Here is a 23,877-nt window from a genome sequence, read left to right as displayed (position 1 = left end):
TCCCTACCCAGAATGCACTTTAAATTGGCACTTTATTGCTGTGCACTTTAGAAATAAAAATGTTAGTTATTTATAGGTAACTTTGGGGGGGGGGTATTGTTTTTTTTTTAATCAGTATTTTATTATTTTTATCAGTATTTTATACCATTTACTAAATGCTGCTGACAATTGGGGACCTGAGTACAATGTTTGGTTTCTGTGTATTTTATATGCTGAAATGACAATAAAATTTGAATCTTGAAGTCACTTGCACAACACTGCCCCCACCCACCCCAGAGGGACAGACGCCTGCAGTAAATTGGTACTTTGCTTGTCCATCTCAATACTCAGGTTACTCATTACACCAAAGACGAGGGTGATTATATCATTTCCACTGAAACTGAGCCTGGTATTAGAGCCTGCACTACCTTGACCAGCTCCATGACCAGGTAGAGCTCCGAGGGCGTGTCCACTTCTTCAATCAGCATGATGATGTTCGGGTGTTTCACCTTCCGGAGCACAGCGACCTCATTCTCTATGAGGTGCTCCTGGAAACACACAAATAATCCAAATGAGAATGTGACCCTATACCCCGGTACCAAGGATTTGTAGTGTGCCATTTTGTTAATAAAAAAAACAACCACATCGTTGATTGAATTTCAACTGGTGTCGAGTCTGTGTGTGAGATTCAGAGTGTGAAAGAGTCTGCGCGTGGAAGTGTGTAGATCATCTGAGTTCGGCAATGAATAAAACATTACTGATCTAATTTAACTTTAAGGATTAACAGGGTCACACAGGAAATAACTGAGCAGTGAGAGGGTGTTAATAATACACAGTGGAAAACATGACCTTTTTTCAGTGACGGAAGAATTAACATTAGAAGTTAGATCCTCACTTAAGTAAAAGTACTACGAAAACACTCCACTGCAAGTAAAAGTACTGCATTCAAGCCGTATTTAAACCCTGTAAAACCTGAACCATTAAATCACTGACAGAAAATTCCAGTTCTTTTAGATTGGAACCTTTATTGGTCCTTCTGAACAACCAAAAAAATGTTTTTTCAAATATCAATTTCCATGTATGATTTTCAGTTTTGTATCATATTTGATACATTGGGTCTCAATGCTCAAATATTATGATTTTTGAACAAACAAAAACATAATATAACACAAACATGTCTAACAAATTGGTAATTCCTTTTCAAAATTGGCAAAGTTCTGCCTCCGTCCTCGTTAATTTAATCTTGTAGTGTCACTGGAAAGGCCTCTGGTGAACGCATTCCTCCCCCCTGGTGGATTATCTGTGTATTACATGTATCTAACTGTATACATAAGACAGCGTATTAGGGCCACATAAGAAAATAAAAACGCCTGTCACTACAAGAATAAAGTCGTTATATTTCAAGAATAAAGTCATTATTTAACGAGAAAAAAGCTGTAGTTTAAAAAAGCTCATTATTCAACGAGAATAAAGTCGCTATATTTCGAGAATAAAGTCATTATTTAATGAGAATAAAATCGTAGTTTAAAAAAACTCATTTAAGGAGAAAAAAGTCATTATATTTCAAGAATAAAGTCATTATTTAACGAGAATAAAGTCGTACTTTTAAAAAACTCATTATTTAACGAGAATTAAGTTGTTATATTTCGAGAATAAAGTTATTATTTAACGAGAATAAAGTTGTACTTTTAAAAAACTCATTATTTAACGAGAATTAAGTTGTTATATTTCGAGAATAAAGTCATTATTTAGCGAGAATAAAGTTGTACTTTTAAAAAAATCATTATTTAACGAGAATAAAGTCGTATCCACTCATCGAATAATGTAGAACTTGGAACATTTTGTGAAGTTCTACTACTACAAATACTAAGCCTGTCCCTCCATCAACACATTGCTGCTTTGCTTGTTGCCTTCGCTATACAACCAGAAACTGTCAAATTTTCTAAATATTACAACTTTAATCTCATAAAAGTATGACTTTATTCTCGAAACTTCACAAAATAACTTCACAAAATGTTCCAAGTTCTACATTATTCAATGAGTGGGTACGACTTTATTCTCATTAAATAATGACTTTATTCTCGAAATATAATGACTTTATTCTCAACTTTATTTAGCGTTTTTATTTCCTTATGTGGCCCCAATACGCCGTCATATATACATCAGGTTTTTCAAGAAAAAAAATATCACACTAATCATGTACAGGATTCAACGTAGATGCATCAAATATGATACGTTTGGTGTTATAGGGTTAAGTAAAAGTATGGGTTCTACTATCTACAACTATCCCTTTAGAGAAAATTCACTTATACAATAAAACATCAACAATTTAATTTTCATCAGATCTGGGACCCTTTTAATGATATGTCAGTATTGTTTCATTCTACTAACTGTCTTTGACTTATATTCTGTTTCATGATTATGTACAGCACTTTAGAGCAGTAGTGTCTGTGATTAAATGTGCTACATTAAATAAATAAACCTTGACCTTTCATTGTGTACATAGCAAGAACAGACATGACACATGATGGAAGTATATCATGTAAACAGTCACCCTCTGCAGTGTTCAATTCAACAGAAGTGTCCTTTTTTAATTAAACAATATATAGAGGCAATTGATATGATGACATCAGCACACGCATCAGCTGGATTGATGCCAAAATAAGCTACAATATGTACGAGTACAAGGGGCGGGGTTTGTTGTGCCTGGTACCACTGGTTAAAGAATTTTTTGCGTAGGGACATACAAAAATAATAACGCCTACCGAAGCTTTTCTTCACAAACAATACAACTCAACACATTTGGAGATGGTCTTCAATGGACTGGAAGGGGATGTAATGAGTAGAAGTACACAGCTGCATGAAACGGAAACACTCAAATAATGAACAAGTACCTCCACTTTGTACTGCGACAGTGTCAGAGTGAAATAAGACACGAAAAGACATGAACAGAAAGGAAGAGAAGAGAAGAGAAGAGAAGAGAAGAGAAGAGAAGAGAAGAGAAGAGAAGAGAAGAGAAGAGAAGAGAAGAGAAGAGAAGAGAAGAGAAGAGAAGAGAGTCAGACCTTTCCGGTGCACTTGGCCTTGTCGATGATCTTCAGTGCAAACTCTTTCCCTGTGGACCTGAACAGAAACAGTGCAATTAGAGAAACCAATAAAAACAGCACTGACTCTGCAACTATGTGTCTAATTCACATTTACTGCTCACTAGTGAGTGTTCGTTACAGTGTGCAGAAACACTTCCACAGAGTAATTGGAACCGTATGTTAGCTCTACTCACCAGGTTTATACAGCGAAGTTACAGAGGAGATAGAAGCAGGCTAACAAAAAAACAACACATGCACTCAGGAGGAGACTTGTTCTGCTGACTTTTTAAAACTGTTTTCTTTAACAGAGGAAGAAAATGAAAGGGCTGCACCTTAAAAGTACACGGTGGAGGTTATGATTACCAGTGGCAATATACAGAGATTTTGTGTATTTACAAGACACTCTGTTAGCATGACAACAGGGATCTACTTTTATATTTGAGTATATGAGAAATGGCATACAAGTTGGAACAGCGGTAAAGTGCATCAGTAAAGCAAATATAAATATAAATAGTATAGACAATGTAAACACGGTTGACAAGCTCGGTCATTTTTGTTAAACCTCTAGAAATAAGAGAAAAAAAAACCAGGAAAGAATGAATGAACAATTTTTTTTTTGTTTGTTTTTTACATGGGACACTTGTATTATTGAACATTTATATGTGAATATGAGAGATTATAGCCATATGGCTAATTTCCATCTCGAGCCCCATTGGCAGAAAAAAGAAAAAAAAAAAAAAAAAAAGAAAGAAAAAGAAAAATCAGTCATACTTGCAACTTTTAAAACAGGTTTGCAAACCTTTTATTTGAAAACTATGAATAGATTTCAGTTATTAAACATCTGCTTTAGCATTGTTCCACCTTAACATCTAGCTATCGGTCTACCTATCTAGCTAGATAGATAGATAGCTAGATAGATAGATAGATAGATTAGGAAATTAGCAGGAAATTATTTGGTTACGTCAGCAGTAACACCAAAAAACATTAGAGACACATGGTAAGAAGTAATAAAAAGAATAAAAGATATATGAAATATATAACATGTAACTTAATGTTATTTTAATTTCTTGTGTTTTCATTTTGTACATATGCTTATATTTGTAGACTTGTGGCTGGATGTATGTCCTTAATTACATGTGATAGCAAACTGTATGAAACTATGGCGCCGATTTAGGGCCATAAGTTTTGTATATGAAAATATAAAATTTGAAACTGACTCAGGTCCGAGCCATAAATTAACACACATTTGCACTCTTCTGTTTCATTAATGTCAGCCCAGTTCTGAGCTGAAAAGCCTGGAGCTTGGGGGTCTGTACTGCGGTTTGGTGTACTGGTTCACAGCAGCTTAGGCACCGGTCTGCAAGCCCGACAGGACCTGGCGCTCGGAGCCCTGAGCCCGGCTTCTTGCAGGGCACGACGCAGCGATGTGGAAGTTGGAATTAATGAAGTCAAACAAAATGACATTCGCCAACATTAAAGAAAATATAAACAGCAGAAGAGTGCAAATGTGTATTAATTTATGGCTCGGACCTGATGGAGAGTATTATTCGGAACTAGATCTGAGGTTCACTGCAGTTTACAGCCCCTCCATGCCCCACAGAAGCAGGGGCTTTGAGGGCGCTAAGCAGGGCTTGGAGGTCGGAGCACGGCTTGGTGCTGAGTTCTGTAAACGAAACCAGTTCTATGATCCTTAAATAGAACCGGTTCCGAGAATGGAACTGGAACGCGACTCGATCCGGTGCAGTGTCACAGCAGTGTTCATTGGAGCCACCCTCCGTTCTCTGGAACTTAAAAGTATTCCTCAAATTAGATTTACTCCTTTTTCTGAAGGTCGAAGCGCTGACTTTTACTATCTGTTCATTTCCCTGCTGTTGTGACTGGAGCAGGAAATTAACCACAAAGTGACTTACCTTCACTGTGCTATGTGGAAATCAGAAATATCATGTATTTAATGTGTGGCTGTCTATCTGCACAATCTGGCATAATTTATAACTCTTATACTGCAAATGGTGCTCAGTACTGTCTAAAACAGCTTTTTAAATGTAGGTTTGTCACTAGCATGAGTTTTTTCACTACCAGTGACGTGAATATAATGTATATAAAGTGTTGAGTCTAATTGTTTTAGGTCCTACGTTCCCTGAAGGCAACATGAGCGGGGAAGGTCCCTAAGATTTTTGTCATGCTGTCACTCCTGATTCCACACCCCTCTCAGTTGAGGCCACGCCCTCCACACCACATCAGGGCCAAAAGTTGAACAAGCGAAAAAAAAGAGATCTGAAACTGAAAAAAAGATTTGAAAGTGAAAAAAAGATCTGAAAGTGAAAAAATAAGATTTGAAACCGTAAAAAAAAAGATCTGAATCTAAAAAGATAAAACATGCAACTAAAAAAAAAATAAAACCTCAAATATTAAAATATATATGAAAGTGAAAAATGAAAATAAATAATTTATTCAAAAGAATTACAGAAGTGAATCAAAATTATATTTAACCTGAAAAAAACTTTTCATACACTTATTTTTAATTGGAATACATTGTTGTATTTTTCAAAATTCAAGATCAAAACTTTTCTGTTTCAAATTTTATATTTTCATATACAAAACTTATGGCCCTAAATCGGCTCCACATAAAACTCCTTAATGAATACAAAATGATGTCACAGAGGAACCATTTCACACACCTGGACATGATCTGATGCAACATGAGAATATATCTGAATGATCTGACATGGACTGAAATAGGACAATACCCAAACTAACTCAACCCTCTTATCATGATGGGATAATATTGTGACTCACTGACCCACTTCTTTACCATCATACTTTAAGTTTTGATAATGCCCTGTCTGTGCTTGTTGACATCTTTCGCATCTTATGTCTTTACATTTTCGTTTTATTGTCTGTTTGTTAAAAAAATTTAAAATCTGTCAAAACTAAAGTATATAAATAAATAAATAAATAAATAAATACTCCACTTGGCTGATCACTGAGATCTGTTCGCGGACATACAGCTGAACAGAACGCAGTACAGAAGACATAAATAGGGAAGGTGCGTTAGATTATACAACACACTTCGTCCTCAGTCTGCCCGGATCCCTCAGAGATTAAAAGGCTAATGAAGTGAATTCACAGTGGGTCTTATCTGTAGGATATTTGTGTCTCTACAATGCCTGTCATCAGGACTTAAAAGCCCTGATGGAGCAGTTACGCATGTGATGCACGGCTCATTAAACCGTTCAGTAAGTAAGGCATTCTGAGGCGCTATCGCTGCTCACAGCTGCCACGTGGGCATAAAACACTTCCAGTCTGATCACAATGTACTTCACCCACCTCTCCACACACTCCTTGACCACAGCGAAGTTACCGTCTCCGATGACCTTGCCAACCTTGTATTTTTCTGTGATGGTTGAGGCAGGCAGGTAGCGATTGCCGTTAACTGCAGAGGAGAGACATAAATCACAAATGGAGACAGGAAAGTTGTGCTGTTTAATAAAAATAAGAGAGCCTTGGAACAAATAAACCTGGACTGGAAGACAAAACAGCGAAAGATGAAACACAGCACTATAATAGAGTTTTACTTTAAAGGGGTCATATTTTGCTAAACCCACTTTTATTAGTCTTTGGTACATTTATTTGTGTATTTGGACCCTAAAAGTTCATACAGTTTGAATTTGAACCTTCCAGGTGCTGCAAAGCTATCTTTATATTTATTCCGGCAAAAATCGAGTGGATTTCCACAACCAGTTTCAATTCCTCTTTAATTTATTATATTTAGTTACGTCACAACATTTGCACATATAAGCAAATTTGCGAAGCGATTTGTCAAAAAAAAAAAACAGAGGGGGGATGGTTTTTTGTTATTGTTTTTTTGTCGGAACTAACGTTTTTTTTGTCGGAACTAACGCTGGCGTGAAACAAAAGTGAAACTTTACATACTTTCAACATCCAACTCCTGGGTTCTACTCCTCTATTATTCAGTGGATCTTACAACTTCTAACCTGTAACCACTGGACACACAAATGCCCCCCCCCACCCCTTTACGGACCCCAGTGCATGGGGATGTTCGCGAATTCTGAGACTGCTGACAGTTTGGTTCAGATGAACGTTAGTGCCAGTAATGTAGGATATAGCTGTAAGAAAACTGTCACAACCTGCCTGTTATTTCAACTGGTTGGTTGTCCACCCCCACGAGGATGAAATTCATTGAGCAGAAGCAGGGATGTAAAAACCACAGGATAGGATGATCCCCCCACCCCCCAACAAATCGCACCCTGCATATAAGGTCAAGACTTCCGACAAACATTTCTTCGAGTACAACATAATTGTTTGTCATCAGCAGCGGTTGTAGTAAAAACTGAAAATATGTCCAAATTTCGAGCCGATTACCTAAAATGTTCAGTTATTGGTTGAATGGGACAGAACAGCACAGACAACAACCTGGAGGGGGTGGGGCCTGAAGTGGCTCATGTGCATTTAAAGGGCCAACGCTCAAAATGACCTTTCCTGTGTCATTACTCAGAAATAGGGTTGAAAATGGACCTATGGAGTTGAATTAATGAATTCAGACCCAAGCAGAGCATTTACAGTTTATACAGACCACAGGGAAATGTTTTAAAAATGCATAATTCCATTTAAAAAAAAGCAAAATATCACTCCTTTAATTTAACTGAATGTATGCAGGTAAGAAAACTGAGGAGCAGTCTTGTCTAAAATAAGTCATTTACTGAAGTATGTGCTCACACAACAATAGGACATTTCACACTAACGTTCCACATCATGCAAACTCGGACATTTCAGCAAATTCTATGTTTTTCCCTGAAGGGAGAAGGTTCAGAATCAGATTCAGGGATACAGCCAATGCCATTGTTACAAGCTAATGATTGAAGATATCCATGCTGTTGTTTTAGAGAGAAGACTGGGAGGAAGGGTCGCCAAACAAGGAGGGAGGAGGAGGAGGAAGAGGACAAACCTTCTGGACTCAGGCGGTTGGTTTGCTCTTGGTGGTTGCTCAGTGATCCATTTATATTTGAAGAGGAGATGTGATGTGAAGGTGGTATCTGTTGGACGCAAACAAAAAAACAGGAGCAGAAATGATCGCATGGATCAAAATTAAACCTACATAGAAATCACCCCGATGACCTTTGACCTTTGACCACAGTACATCATTTCTACCATAAAAGGTCTCTTGATCAAAACAGGGGCAGAAAAAAAACAGATAATGTTGCGATGGGATCATGGGAGTTGCTCATTTCAACACATTTGCTTATAGAATTCGTCATATCTCACACAGATATGCGATAATTTGATTAATGTTATATTTACAGGGTGGGGAAGCAAAATTTACAATGAACATTTAGTTGTTTTTTCTCAGCAGGCACTACGTCAATTGTTTTGAAACCAAACATATATTGATGTCATAATCCATACCTTTTCAGAAACTTTTGCCCATATGAGTAATCAGGAAAGCAAACGTCAAAGAGTGTGTGATTTGCTGAATGCACTCGTCACACCAAAGGAGATTTCAAAAATAGTTGGAGTGTCCATAAAGACTGTTTATAATGGAAAGAAGAGAATGACTATGAGCAAAACTATTACCAGAAAGTCTGGAAGATACTATTAAAGAAGAATGGGAGAAGTTGTCACCCCAATATTTGAGGAACACTTGCGCAAGTTTCAGGAAGCGTGTGAAGGCAGTTATTGAGAAAGAAGGAGGACACATAGAATAAAAACATTTTCTATGATGTCAATTTTCTTGTGGCAAATAAATTCTCATTACTTTCAATAAACTAATTGGTCATACACTGTCTTTCAATCCCTGCCTCAAAATATTGTAAATTTTGCTTCCCCACCCTGTAGGACAGCATTTTTACATAAAAAGTTCACTATGGGGATGCTTTAGGGTCAAAACACAGTATTTGAAAAATCTCTCTGAAAGGGTTAATGGTACCAGAATGCACTGTCTTGACTGTCTTTATGCGTGTCTTGTTTGTATTGCCTTTTTTTGTTTTGTTTTGTTTTGTTTTGTTTTGTTTTGTTTTGCCTTGGGTTCTGTTTATCATGTCCAGTGTCAATCTTTGTATTATGAACACATTGCTTGAAATGATAAATTTCATACTTGTGAAATGAAAAGTTTTATAAATGTTGAAAAGTTCCATAAATAAAGTTTAAATAAATAAATAAATAAATGATTATTATCACTACTATATCAGTACTTAGAATTAGGTAGGCGTTAGCTCTTTCACCCCAGAGGCAGAAGGTGTCTGAGCTACTGGAAAGCATCTCCACCACAGCAGAGTACAGTAGGGCCAGTTTTAACACCTAATGGCTTGATGTCAGCCAAATGTACATACAGTTCACATTAAAACTTTACCATAGTGAGGTGTTCCATTATGGACAGATCTGTGGCTCTGCACCTACTGCAACATAATGTACTGTGACTGGAGGTAAGGATCTATTATTTAGTATAAAGGTGGAGTCCTTTGCATCAAAATAGAAAGTGGGTCATCTTCTTTACAGCTGGGTACATTAAAAAGCTTTTTCTTCTAACAAATTACTTATTTTTAAGGATTTTGTTTATTTCAACATCTTTTTTTTAATAGTATACAGAATATACAGGAGTATGCTAAAAGCCGGATGTTTCGCCAATGCAAATGTATGCCCTCAGTATGAACTATTTTTATTTATGTAGTTTTTCTAAATATTTCAAAACAGCCTCTTTGCCAATACATCTTAAAGCCAAATCATAAATCATAAAAATGACATATGCTGCCAAATGAATGTGGTACGATAAGTGAGTGAGTTGGCATGGGGAAGAACGGTAACTCTTTGAAGGAGGTTTGCCAGCTGGCTGAAGCACACACAAATTCAGTAGTCTGGGATTAACACACAGTTTATACAAGAACCCATCAATATATCAGATTAGTGTAAAAAAAAAAAAAAAAAAAAAATCAACACCAACATGGCTATGGGTCATAAATGCCTGTCAGTCTGACTGGACATGATGACGCATTACACTTTCCAATTCATCTATTTCTTTACTTGTTTTGTGCCATGTAGGTCAACAAAATTGTGGCTTATTTTGCCGTTTAAAATAGTTCTTAATTTCAATGTCTAAAGCAAACAGTGCGTAGATAACAGTTAATGATGACATATTTAGTAATCTTGCTTGTCATATTTATTTTGCAGTGTCATCTGTCCATTGTTCATTTGTTTCAGAATCGAATGTTAATATGTCACGTGCAAAATTACTTTGAACAATGGCAGTATTCTTGCATAACCACACATATTTTCACACTTTGTTTTAGCACCAGCTCTGGAGAAAGGTCCTGCTGAACTCACTATTACTGTTAAACAAGGGGGACTAGTTTGTATTTCTTTTGACAAATCTCAGTTGTCTTGGGCTCGTTTTGGTGATGCCCAAAGATGTATTTTAACAAAACTTGCCATTTTTGTACAGTTATGCTGAGGGGTTGTTGTTTGTAAATGGTACCAGGCAGATAGTGGAAGGGAGCTGTGCAAAAGAGATATAAAAATATTTCTGTAGGCTATCTGTTTTAATATAATTGCATAGTATGTATGGTATAAATATATATGTTCAATACAATAAAGTGAGAATAGAATGTAATAAAACAAATAAATAAGTACAATGCATACATGTATTTTTGTTTGTTTGTCTTTGTTCACATTTGACCATGTGCGACACTGTCTTACCTTAAAACCCGGAGTTCGAGGACTGGTAGGAGATGGAGTGGAGGACTTATTGGATTTAGGAGTTGAGATGTGGCTGCCTGAGACACCGTTAACTGTTTGGAGGAAGAACAGAGGGGGTTTATTTAGGAATACAGGGTCTACCATACAATAACTACATCACTGTGTATGATAACTCTTTATGTATACATGTGTTTGTATTATAAATGTGTGTGTATTAAATTGTTTGTCCTGTTAAAGGTCATTAATGTTTAAACTCTTATTTTCTTCATGTTATTTTGATTTAACATGAAATGAAAAGGTGCACCCAGGACAGAAGTGTGTAGTATAATAAGAACATGTTAGTAAAAAATGCTTTATATATACAGGGTGGGGAAGCAAAATTTACAATGAACATTTTGTTGTTTTTTCTCAGCAGGCACTACATCAACATATATTGATGTCATAATCATACCTAACACTATTATCCATACCTTTTCAGAAACTTTTGCCCATATGAGTAATCAGGAAAGCAAACGTCAAAGAGTGTGTGATTTGCTGAATGCACTCGTCACACCAAAGGAGATTTCAAAAATAGTTGGAGTGTCCATAAAGACTGTTTATAATGGAAAGAAGAGAATGACTATGAGCAAAACTATTACCAGAAAGTCTGGAAGATACTATTAAAGAAGAATGGGAGAAGTTGTCACCCCAATATTTGAGGAACACTTGCGCAAGTTTCAGGAAGCGTGTGAAGGCAGTTATTGAGAAAGAAGGAGGACACATAGAATAAAAACATTTTCTATTATGTACATTTTCTTGTGGCAAATAAATTCTCATGACTTTCAATAAACTAACTGGTCATACACTGTCTTTCAATCCCTGCCTCAAAATATTGTAAATTTTGCTTCCCCACCCTGTATATTTATTACAGCACAAATGCAGTACAGACAGCACCTCACCTGCAAACTCATCCAGTCATGTTTATCAAATTGCACATTTCTAAATAAATAGCTGCTTTACAGAAACCCAAACCTAGCTGTTACTGTGCCACTGCAGAACAGCAGCTTACTGTGATAAACATGACTTTACTGGAGTCCCAGTTCCACAAATGCTTACTTTGATTGTCTATAGGTGGTACAGATCAGTATGTGTACATCTGCAGCTCTAACCTGCTGCTGTTTTTACTGTATCATTCACATGTATACACTTTATTCTACAGAGAATATTATGGTGTGTAACACATGGCACAAAAGCAAATGGAAGGGACATGACTTTGTTTTGTTTCAATGATTCATTCTCACCACAAACTCTTTCTGCCTTCTCCTCTCTTGGTTTCTGGCACAGAACACAGTGCTACAGACATAATGCGTCAAACTTTAACCCAAAGTCTCTTCATCTACATAAAGGCAGCAGAGCTGAGGAAATTCATTTCACACAAGCGAGGATGTAGCCTGTGGGATGTGAGATGTTGTTTCTGTTTCATGGTGCAGTCACTTTTTGTCTTCCAGATATTAATTGTTTCCTTCTTGAAAAACTAATATCAGATGCCCTGATAGTGGCTTTGAAAGTGCTTCATGTTCAGCTTCTTCAGCACATCGGCTGCTGCAGATGTGGACGCATGTAATACAACCTGAGGAATGGAGGAATGTGTCTAATCACCACATGGCACTGAATCAGAAGATGCTGCAGCTGCTGGTTCTGAGATAAGGTGGAAATGTCCTGTAGCAGGAGTCTGGGTTGGACAGAGGTCGATACTGTACATGACAGACAGCCGTTTCCTGGTGGGAGTTGGTGACTCACAGTCATGTAACTGATTACATTTCACCTCCCGCCAGTCAAATTAACTGTCAGGTATCCGAGTGAGCCTATTATGCACACTTTGCACTTCATGTTACAAAAGTTCATGTTTTATCACAATTTGTATTTGGTTAAAATTCAAAAGTTGGTCATTTTTGCATGATTTTTTTTTATTTATTCTGGCCTCTTTTTTTGTGTATTATTTTTTTGCTTCCTTGAATTTTCACTTCTATATTATGTTATGCAAAGAAGTCAATTTGTAGCAATCAGGAAGATTGTACCATTTCCATATTCGAAATAAATAAAAAATAAAATAAAATAAAGTAAAATTAAATTAAATTAAATTAAATTAAATTAAATAAATAAGAAAAAGGGCTCACCTGGGGATTTGATTGGAGAATGGCTGGTGGAATAGTGGACAGGTCGTCTTGCTGAAATGTGAAACACAAAGAAAAAAAGATATGATAATAATTTTAAAAATCCTGTTATCACGCTGTAATAAAATGTGGTAACACTTAGATCCAAACTGCCTCTGGGCTGCAACAGCTGATTGCACTGAATGTATTATATTGTATTTTAATTGTATTTTCTACTGTAAAGCACTTTGTGACTCCCTGTCTGTGAAATGCGCTCTATAAATAAAATTTACTTACTTACAAAGTGTCATGAGCATCAAATATAAAGCTAGGACTGCAAACTCTCAAATGCACCTTTAGTAAACCTGACATAATGACTTAAAGAATCATAATTATTCAGCACAATGTCACCGTCACTCACACTGTCACTCATCACAATTACTGCTGAGGTTATAGGGTTCGAGGCTGCCAAATAAAAATGACTCAGCAGGGCAGAAAACTTTACTAGAGTGTCACATAAATGGAATGTTTAACATGTGTCATTTATTATTCAAATATTTTTACAGATATAATGTAACGACTTATCAGACCTGAAATTTAATAACTGTCTTCATAATAATAATAATAATAATAATAATAATAATAATAATAATAATAATAATAATAATATATTACATACCATTACAGTAGCAAAATAACTAAAAAAAAAACAATCAGTCATTCAATAAATCAACTGTATTGTTACCTTTCTGGTTCACTGCCACACATTACCTTCATATGTTATTCTTTTCATTGATTTATGATTATTAACTTATTAACCGTCTTCCTGTTTTTCCTTTTCAGTATATAATGTAATGGTTTGATGTTTCTTCATTTGTTCACGGGTCATACCAGCGCCGGGGGATTTGCTGCGTCGAGAAGAACCCGGGCTCTTAGTCCGGTTCGGAGTCGCAGAACGGCTGTACGATGACTTCAGCACTCTGCATTCTGAGGACACAACACACTCAGGGTCACTGTCACATTTATTACCCTTCCCCTCTCAATAACTTCTTTTTTCTTCTTCAACATAGTGGAGTGGAGTTAATATTCTCAACAAGTGCATGTATCTGATATTATACAGATGGGTTTATCTGAGCACTGGTCACACTTGATAAGGGGAAACAAAATCAGCACAAATAAACTGGGTTTTTCCAGACAGATTAAACTACAACACATGTGCTATTAAAATGTGATCTATTTCCACATAAGTGATCCAGATAAGAAAAAAAAAACAATACATATTCATTCAACTTGCTTCTATATGGGCTCACATCATCATTCACATCTGACCTGTGCAATTCTGTGGTGCAATGTTGTTTATGTTGTTTATTGCTTAATCCAGTGTGCAATGTTTGTTTTCTTGTTGACGGTAATTTAGTTTTCTTACTGCTGCTTATTATTATTATTATTATTATTATTATTATTATTATTATTATTATTATTATTATTATTATTATTATTATTATTATTGTTATTATTATATTTTATGCTGTGATTATTAAACTCTATCTATCTATCTATCTATCTATCTATCTATCTATCTATCTATCTATCTATCTATCTATCTATCTATCTATCTATCTATCTATCTATCTATCTATCTATCTATCTATCTATCTATCTATCTATCTACCTATCTATCTATTATACATACATACAACATCAGCTACTTATTGTTACTATTATCATTTTTTTTTAAAATTATTATTATTTGTGTTATTATTACCACCTTGCTACTTGTTGTTTCTACTAGTACTTTACAATGTGCAGTTTGCCTGTTTTTTGGGGGGGGTTTCCAACACTGTTGTGTTTACAGTTATTGTTTGCTGTTTTCTTGTGGTATTTTGTGTATATTTGGCGTTGTTCTGCTATTGGAACCTCAATTTCCTGAGGGTTTGGCCCAAAGGATCAATAAAGTTCTAGCAAATCTTATCTTATCTTATCTTATCACAGCTATTATATCCTCCTGAGTAGTTTTTCGCAATATATATTGCAGGATTAAAAAAAATCGCAATGTCAGCTTTTTCCAATATTGTGCAGCCCTAGTTGGTTGTATTAACAAACACAAGTGGCTGAACGGGAAAGAGTGCCCAGTCAAAGACCTGGAGGGGGTGGAGTCATGTGCATTTAAAGGGCCAGCGCTCAAAACCACCTTTCTGGTGTCATTACTGAGAAATAGGGTTGAAGATGGACCTGTGGAGCTGAATTAATGAAGAATTCAGACCTAACCATAGCATTTACAGTTTATGTAAACCACAGGGAAATGTTTTAAAGTGCATAATTCCATTTAAAAAAAGCTAAATATCACTCCTTTAAGACTTTTTTAGACCCCACAGAACCCTGTTTCTTATGCACCTTCTCTGATTACACATCCTCGTCCTGTCTTCACTTCAGTTTTGTACAGTAGGTTGTGTACTGACTATATTTTGCAAAAGGAAGATCAGTTTCTGTACCTTCCTCAGAGAGTTCACTGTCCCTTTTCTTGTTCCTTTAAAGACCTAATTCTTAAAAGTAGAGCACAGGAGTGTAAGTGGGACAAAAACTCCAAACTATGTCTGAACATGACGAGTTCGGCATCACTCGCTCCCAGCTGAAGTTAAAATAGCATGTTTTAGGATGTGCATCCCTGTTGTTAGCCAACCTGGCAAAACAACAAAAAATCAAACAGGAAGTCAATACTTTGGACGGTTTCTAAAATAAACTTCCTTCCCGTGAGGTCGCTCAGTGTTGGCTAAAGCGTCGCTGTGACAGTGAATAGATCTGCCGGTTTAAAGAGGTCACATCCTGCCTGTGTGCTCTCAAACTTTCTTTGGCTTTCCAGCAAGATGAAGGGGTGATACCCAACAGAGGGTGTGCATAAGTTTAGAAACAACACAAACAGGACAGAACACAAACAGAAAAGATTCGTGGAAACATGCTCAAAAGAAATGTCACTAAAACATAGAGAATTCAGTCTCTTTTTATATGTGACAGGAAAACTGTGAAAATATATAGTGTCAGTGCTTTTCTGTAGATGCACGTTGTTAAAAATATGATCGTGAAATGGGAAAAAGAACTAGGAATGTGCGTCTCAGAGGAGGAATGGATCAATATCTGGAGAACTCAACAGTCAACCACTTCTTCAAGAACATGGAACATGGGAATGTTGCTGGAAAAATATAATTCTGTTTTTCATAACACCTAAAATTACAGCTAAATATGTGTCCAGAGTTCAAACTTGTTGGAGAGAATGTGGAGATGTCAATGTAAACCATGCACATGTCTTTTGATTATGTCCTAAACTTGCATTATTCTGGGATAATGTGTATTAAACAATTAAGATACTGGGTTATGCAATTCCTAAAACATGTTTGGTGATGTATTTTGGATATATTATTGATAATAATGTAAGAAATAAATGATAGATATTTGTTTAAAATACTATTAGCAGCCTGTAAAAAGGCTGTTACCAAAAAATGGTACAGATTAGAACCACCTAGAACTAACGACTGGATACAAACTGTGAATGGAATATTTGAGATGTTTGTTACTGGTATTATTTGGGTGGACGTGGTGTATGATATTCTGTTCAAGCTTTCTTTTCTTTTATTCCTCATTTAATAGGTCTTATGTATTTTATTGTAGTTTTGTCTGTCTGTTTGTTTGTTGTTTTTTTTCTCTCTCTTCTGCCCAGTTCACTCAGTTCTGGTTGTAGTTATTGTTACCATGATAATATTGTTACCATGGTTGTTACACTTTGTATTGTTGATACTTTCTTGTGAGGGTCTTCGCCACCTTCTACTTTCTTGCCCCCCCCCCCCCATGTCAGGTCCGGGATCAAAATGTGGTTCAACAAAACTCATAATAAAGACAGCAGAATATCAAGGGGAGCTTCATATACTTTATGAAGTTTCCCTTGGCAAAACACATTTTTTCAGCACCAAAAGGCAGCCAGACTACCATTCTGCTGTTAGGATGCTGGACAAGATAAGTTAGAAAAAAAAACAAAAACAAAAAGGATTAGTTGAGATGGAGATTCTGATCCTTACACTGAGGACTTAAGAAGAACAATGTCATAATAAATGGAAGAAATGGACAATTTTCATTTCAGTGTCATACTACTAGGGATGGGAATCAAGAACTGGTTCTTTTTTGAGAACCGGATCCCAGTAGCTCAATTCCTCAGAATCGTTTGCGTGCCTGCTTAACGATTCTGCTTATCGATTCCGTCTTTGTTGCGCATGTGCGATGACGTCACGCATACACTGCATTGTTTTGGTCAGAACGTAGCTAACATGGCGTTGAGGCAGAAACGGTCTAAAAAGACGACACCAGGTCCACTTACTTGGAACACTGTCAAAGCTTCCATCTCTTCAAAAGGGTGGAATCCCTCCAATCTGCTCAAACATTTGCCCACAGCATGTGATTCATTTACAGGAATGTCACGTATTTGAAACGCTACTTAGCGGCGCTTATGAATGTAGCGGCAGAGTGAACACCGGGCCCAGTTCTGATTCCAGTGCGGGCAACATACGTCGTACCCAAATACAAGTTTCTGAAGGTAGGGCAAAGTAAAGGAGGTGCACAACAATGGGAGACAAGCTGAGCCGAGTCGAACTGGTTTGACATAGTGGACATGCGGCAATAGAGGAATTAGTAAAGTGTCTTTAGTTTCACTTTCACTGCAGCCCCCCCAACCGGGCCAGGTGTCATCTCTTATATTATTTGTACATACTGTATATGGTATATTTTCTGTGCAAAGATGGAAATATAAAAGACAGTTCATGCAAACACACTTGTTTGTACTCTTTTATTCCCTCACCCAATGAGAATCAATAGGAGAATCAATAGGAATCGGATCGATAAGCAAAATCGGTAATGGAATCAGAATTGATAAATTCTTAACGATTCCCATCCCTACACAGTACTAAAAACAATGGTTAGTCACAAGGTTTATTATGGTCAATGTATTCCAAATGTCCCTTACGTTTGTTTTGTAATGTACAGAAAATAAACAATAAAAATGAAGTATAAAAAATATATGTATATATGATTGGTAAGAGTGTTTGCAAGCACTACAGACAGACAGAGGACAGGGGGAAGAAGAACAACATGAAGTCTAACACATACACACACCAACACACCCACAAGGAGACGGATGTTTAGTTTAGTTAGTGTTTGTCAGGCCTACCAGTCATAAAGGCTTTGGAAGCCTTACCGCTGTGATCCAACACAAAGTCATCCTGGGCATAGCGATATTTCTCTGGACCACATGCAATAAACACATCGTCCTCTCCAAAGAAGTCCTGCAGGCAGGTAATCTGAAGGAAGAAGAGGAAAACAGATTCAGAAGGTTGGCATACTCATCTGTTTTCAGGTTTAAAGGTGCTGAAGCAACACAAATGTAAAATAGCAATGTATACATCAGCAAAAGGTTATCAATATATGCATGTATTATATTTATACAAAAAAAAAGAATATTTATTAGCTACATCTACTGCATATTTTCACTCCAACCTAGAACCATCATGAGTCCTAGAACCATCATGAAATTGTTTTTTTTTTTTTTTCGTGAGTCCTAGAACCATCATGAAATTTTACATTTTGTAAGCATATGTGATGGGCTTTCAAAAATAAGTTCTTTTGGTTGGTACTCCTTGTCATACCTGTGGTATTTGAAAGTGAAAATGAATGAAAAATGTTATTTTGCGATTTTATTATGACAAAAACAACAACAAAAAAGGATCATACCCATTAATAAATGCTGATCTGATTACTCTATATACTTATGTAAAACGATGTGTAATTATTTGCAATATATCATATTTGATTTGTGTTTAATTGGTCAATAAATATAGGGGTTCGTAAAAGTTTCAAGTTTATTTTCCAGATTTCACAAGGTCATACCACAGTCCCAATAAAGACAATGTTATTGAGAATATACATATGCAATCTATATGTGGTAGTCATTCTTTGCTGAAAATTTCATGCATTTAGCTAGAAAACTTACTGAGATATTGCACTCTAAAATTTGCTACATTTTAAAACGATCACGAAATGCACCAAAAACGGCAAGAGGGGTACCCTGTTCATGAATTTTTTTCTTCAAATGTATTTGATATATCAATCTGAAATTTTGGCTGAGGTGTTTTTTAGTGTTGAACTTCATATGGTAAAAATTTCAAGCAAATCTAAGATGGTCGAGCAGGAGGCACTTGTTGAATTGAGGTGGAATGACCCTTTTGTTGTTGTTCTTTTAAAATTAATAAAATATAAGTTACAAAAAAAAAAAAAAAAAAAGAATAAAATGCCAGTTCCAGGAGTTCCACCTGACTGTCCTCTATTGTACAGATACTCCGTCTTTTCACATACGTAACTGAATTATTATTACATTTGCTTTGTTCCACAGCAAGATAATTGAGAGAGACAACTTCAAATAACTGTGCGGTATGCAGCACTTTTCTGACAGTGTGACTTTATATGTTTGACTGAAGAGACCGAGACGGACACCAAAACAACACGCAGAGGTCAAAACACCCTGACAGCCAAAATACTGCAGAGTCATGGGAGGAGAGCAGGTAGCGTTTGTGCCGCAGGGCGATTTGTCTTGCTTTTTCCATTCTGTCTCACACTGTGATCGTCATTTTCTCTGCAGCTCTTGACTTTCTTTTTTACACCCACCTCCCACCCCTGGAGACAGGAACGAGAGTTACTGTTATATACCACAGTGCGAGGGACCCACACACACAGATTATCCCTCTGCTCATGTAGGTGGACAAGTAGGAAGACGTACAAGGAAAGGATCCGTTTATTATCTCACCCACACAGATACACACACACATAGAAAACACCCACACTGACAGGAATATGCATGACGCTTACATACATGGACATATCTCAAATAATGGATAGAGGGTGAAGATGGTGGGCAGATGGATCCTCTACAGGGGAGAAAGGGGACTGACACTGTGGAAAGTGTATTTTTCTGCATGAATGTTTATCGAGTATGAGAAAATCTACCCCACAATCACCTCAGTAGAAAGAAGAGATTGAGTCTGGCAAAAAAAAAACAAAAAAAAACAAGGGAACATAAGTGGAGGAGGAGGAGTGAGAACTCAGCAGTGGAGTATTTAACACAGCGGATATCATCATACAATGAATGAGCTGAACCTGGTTACAAGACCATTAATAATAGATAAGACACTTCACATGACACTTGAGCACGGCCTACATGGATTTCAAACGTCATGCATTAAAAATGAACAAGATGGAGTATCTGTAACATACTTATAAATAATCAAAACAGCTATTCATAACCCCAATGTGCCTTGTTTTGTGCCATCTTCGAGGTAAACTGGCCTCCCTGGCGACAAACGAGCAGAATCAATGAAGCTATAATAAGAGCCGTGGCAGATCGTGAAAGGTTTGACATAGCTGGAGTGAATGCCATTCTTCAGATGAGCTCTCACCCTGGAACTTGGCAGCTGATCGTCACGCCATACTGTCAGGGGCACAGGTGTTAGAATCACCATGGCAACAGCCCGTGGGGATAGTCCAAAGTGTGTGTCAGAAACGGTCAACAAGGCATCACGGTGGGAGACGGGTTACAGTATGGATGGTAGACACATTCTCTCTGACCTCTCGCACTGTAAGCCCGGAATTTGTATTTACTAAAATGCTTTAATTACAATGCACTTAAATGATTTAAGTTTTATGATGTTACGATAAAATGTTAAGTATATTCTACTAATTTGCAGACATAGTTGAAAGTACGAAAAAGTTGAAGTTGAATGGAATTAAATCACGAAGTTTTAGTCATGACCACACCTTTTTATCTTCGCATTGCATTGTGGGTATTGGGCATGTTGTTGAAAATGTGTTATTTTTATGTGCAGGGGTTCAGCGGGGTTGTGGCGTTAGTGTTAATTTGGATTTAATGTGTGTATGGCAGTGTTTATTGGCCTTTTTGTGTTTGTTTTTGTATTTTTGTAGAGCTGCACCATGAGTCAGAGCCAGAGGAAGAACAATGGCTTTCCTGTTCATCTAAAACTGTTATTGTATAATGAAAATCTTAATGCCTTGTCAAATTAAAAGCACTTGCTATACCGACAAAACACATTGAGCTAACATCCATTCATGCTGCAATACATACAGTTGAATAATATCAAAACTATTTTGGTCAGAAACAGGATTCTGAATTTGATTACCTTAAAAAAATTTGTTGAATCAATGATAAATTAATCTGGCTCCAATTTAGAAAATTAGTCAATGTAACCTAAAATGCTGAGTTGAATGGTTGGATAGTGGGGTTGATTTTACAACAGATTTAAAGTACAAATAACTTGTCTTTTAGTGTTTTCTACTGAATAGTTTAAGTTCAATATTTTAAGCATTAAAGTTGAACGTACTTAAACCCATTGATTAGTCGATCATTACTCAAATCATTTAAGTGCAATCACTTGCCTCAAATTTTTTGAGTAAACTCTACTTATCCGGGCTTACAGTGCACAACAACTTGCAGTATTTTTTTTCCCATTTTGCCAGAGAATTTTGTGTGTTTGAGGCTCTCTGCACTGTAAGACCGGATAAGTTGAGTTTACATAAAAAATCTGATGAAAACCGGTTGCCTTAAAAAATTGAAGTAATGAGTAATGAAAACTTGAGTGTATTAAACGTAAATGCTTGATTTGAATAGAATTGCTATTTTAAGTACAACACACTAAATGCTAGTGATGTGATGTTCACAAACGAATCGAATCTTTTGAACGGCTCTTTGAAATGAACAATGGGAACCGAGTCTTTGTAAAGAGCCGTTCATTGTTTTTTTTTTTTTTTTTTAAGGAGGAAGTGTCCGATTGCCTGTCATTTTCGTGTCACTGGGGAGGCATTGGTTTTATATACAGAGTAGAAGTGAGAGAACTCCTGATGTGGTATCATTTTGATATTTACATTAGAAATATCAGGTATTTTGCAATGTTACTTGAAGTATTTTATTTGCACTACAGTTTTTTAGGTATTTAAGTACTGTAATTGCAGTGATTAATCACTGTTGTGTTTTGTGCAATTTTTTCCGTATGTTTACACACATTTATTGTTCTTGTTTTGAGGAGAATAAAATGTTATTTCATATGAAAATGTTTTATTTTCTTCTTCATTTTTAGGCTACAGACTAGTCCACATAATGTACCATGATGTTTTTAATCAAATTCCAGCATTTGCCTCACGTCACCTCTCATGTAATGTATTTAGCCCACACATTTGAACTAACTATTCTTTTTTACGGTAAGATAATATTTACAATTAAACACCTTTAAAATGTAATGTCAGTCATCACATGTAGCCTGTTTAATCATTAAAACATTGGTGTTTCAAATTAATGCAAAAAACATAAAAGAGCCAGTCTTTTGAACGGCTCTTTTCGGTGAACGGCTCCTGATTGAACGGCTTCCTTCAAAGAGCCAAAAGTCCCATCACTACTAAATGCCAAGTTAATTTAACTTGAAATCTGTTGCAATGTCAATTACTTCATATAATCATAAGACTTGATATCATCAGTTCATGGTACTCATTCCTAAATTGATTTAAATTAAAATCTTTTGCAAAATATATCTCTTTACAAAAATTATTCAGCTTAATATATTGATATATTGTAGTGTGGATAGAAGTTACACAGGAAGTTAACTCAATATAATTTGCCAGCACAGGAAGTATTTTTAATTTGGTAAGGCATTAAGATTCATACAGAACAAGTACAATCATAGATGAACAGGAAAGTCATTGTTCTTACTATGGCTCTGACTCATGGTACAGCTCTACAAAAATACAAAAACAAACACAAAAAGGCCAATAAACACTGCCATACACACATTAAGTCAAAATTAACACTAACACCACAACCCCGCTGAACCCCTGCATATAAAAATAACACATTTTCAACAACATGCCCATTACCCACAATGCAATGGGGAGATAAAAAGGTGTGGTCATGACTAAAACTTAGTGATTTAATTCCATTCAGCTTAAACTTTTTTGTACTTTTGACTATTCTCTACAAATTAGTAGAATATACTTAACATTTTATAGTAATGTAATAAAAGTTAAATCACTTAAGTACATTGTAATTAAAGCATTTTAGTAAATACAAAGTCCGGGCTTACAGTGTGGGAATGAATTTGAAGACAATGCGAGACACCTCCAGTACACGGGAAATGCTGAGGTGTGCACTGTCCGCTGGCAGGGAAAAAGCTAGCAGTGTTGGCATCAGCAGTCAGAGGACCTTGGCGACAGCATTAGTCACCAGCACAGCTCTGCATTTTTACCTCTGCGCCTAATGAACCATAACAAATACACTGACTAACACGACCGTACCTTCAATAAAATACAGATCCACTTCCAGTTTATGCTCGAACCTAAGCAACACCCTAGCGCCCCAGGACATGTTTGTCCCAGTGCCCTCTGAGGAAACAGGCTGACTGAAAAAAGAAGGAGTCAGTGTATAATATCAGGCCCCTGGCTGTATTTATCATGTACTTCCACCCCTACACACTGCTGTTTCTCTGCAAGGCTAGCACTGCTGAGGCCTATGATGAAGTGCTTTTCGGTGGGTCTGTGACACCCAGGGGGATGCAGAGAGAAATGGAGACAAATGGTGCCTTTATGAAGAATGGCAAGAATGAAAGGAGGTCAAGTGCTTGAGAAATTATGATATAAGTGATGTTAAATGATGCTGTTAACTTAAAGAGGTGTAAAGTAAAAAAAAAAAAAAGTAAGCTAAAAAAAGGTAAAAAATTTTTTGGAGATAGTATCATTTTTAGAAAATGGAATAAAAGGATGGATCAGCAATGTCATGATCGAGCTACTATGTGTACATTTTTACATTTATCAACTCAATGTTGTCATTTGCTTTTAAGGACCATTGTTGTTATACTTTTAGTACTGTTTAAAATAATGGTGAT

The 23,877-nt window shown here is 36.4% G+C and overlaps 1 protein-coding gene across 4 annotated transcripts in view; it reads right to left on the bottom strand.

Annotated features, from left to right (window-relative positions):
- dclk2a (doublecortin-like kinase 2a) overlaps positions 1 to 23,877 on the bottom strand; it is a 130,072-nt gene that overhangs the window by 36,452 nt on the left and 69,743 nt on the right. For 3 of the 4 annotated variants that reach the window (XM_030144309.1, XM_030144329.1, XM_030144338.1), the window contains exons 3-10: positions 18,114 to 18,243; positions 13,796 to 13,891; positions 12,929 to 12,979; positions 10,773 to 10,864; positions 8,032 to 8,119; positions 6,393 to 6,498; positions 3,045 to 3,102; positions 408 to 527 (exon numbers count right to left, since the gene is read on the bottom strand). In XM_030144309.1, coding sequence (XP_030000169.1) covers positions 408 to 527; positions 3,045 to 3,102; positions 6,393 to 6,498; positions 8,032 to 8,119; positions 10,773 to 10,864; positions 12,929 to 12,979; positions 13,796 to 13,891; positions 18,114 to 18,243 — 741 coding nt within the window. The remainder of the gene's footprint in view (positions 1 to 407; positions 528 to 3,044; positions 3,103 to 6,392; positions 6,499 to 8,031; positions 8,120 to 10,772; positions 10,865 to 12,928; positions 12,980 to 13,795; positions 13,892 to 18,113; positions 18,244 to 23,877) is intronic. The other variant, XM_030144320.1, reaches the window with a different exon arrangement.

Source organism: Sphaeramia orbicularis, chromosome 1 (genome assembly GCF_902148855.1).
Source record: "Sphaeramia orbicularis chromosome 1, fSphaOr1.1, whole genome shotgun sequence".
In the NCBI taxonomy this organism is placed as follows: domain Eukaryota; kingdom Metazoa; phylum Chordata; class Actinopteri; order Kurtiformes; family Apogonidae; genus Sphaeramia; species Sphaeramia orbicularis.
The sequence above is the reverse complement of the archived record's forward strand: the minus strand, read 5'-3'. Positions and strand labels throughout refer to the sequence as shown.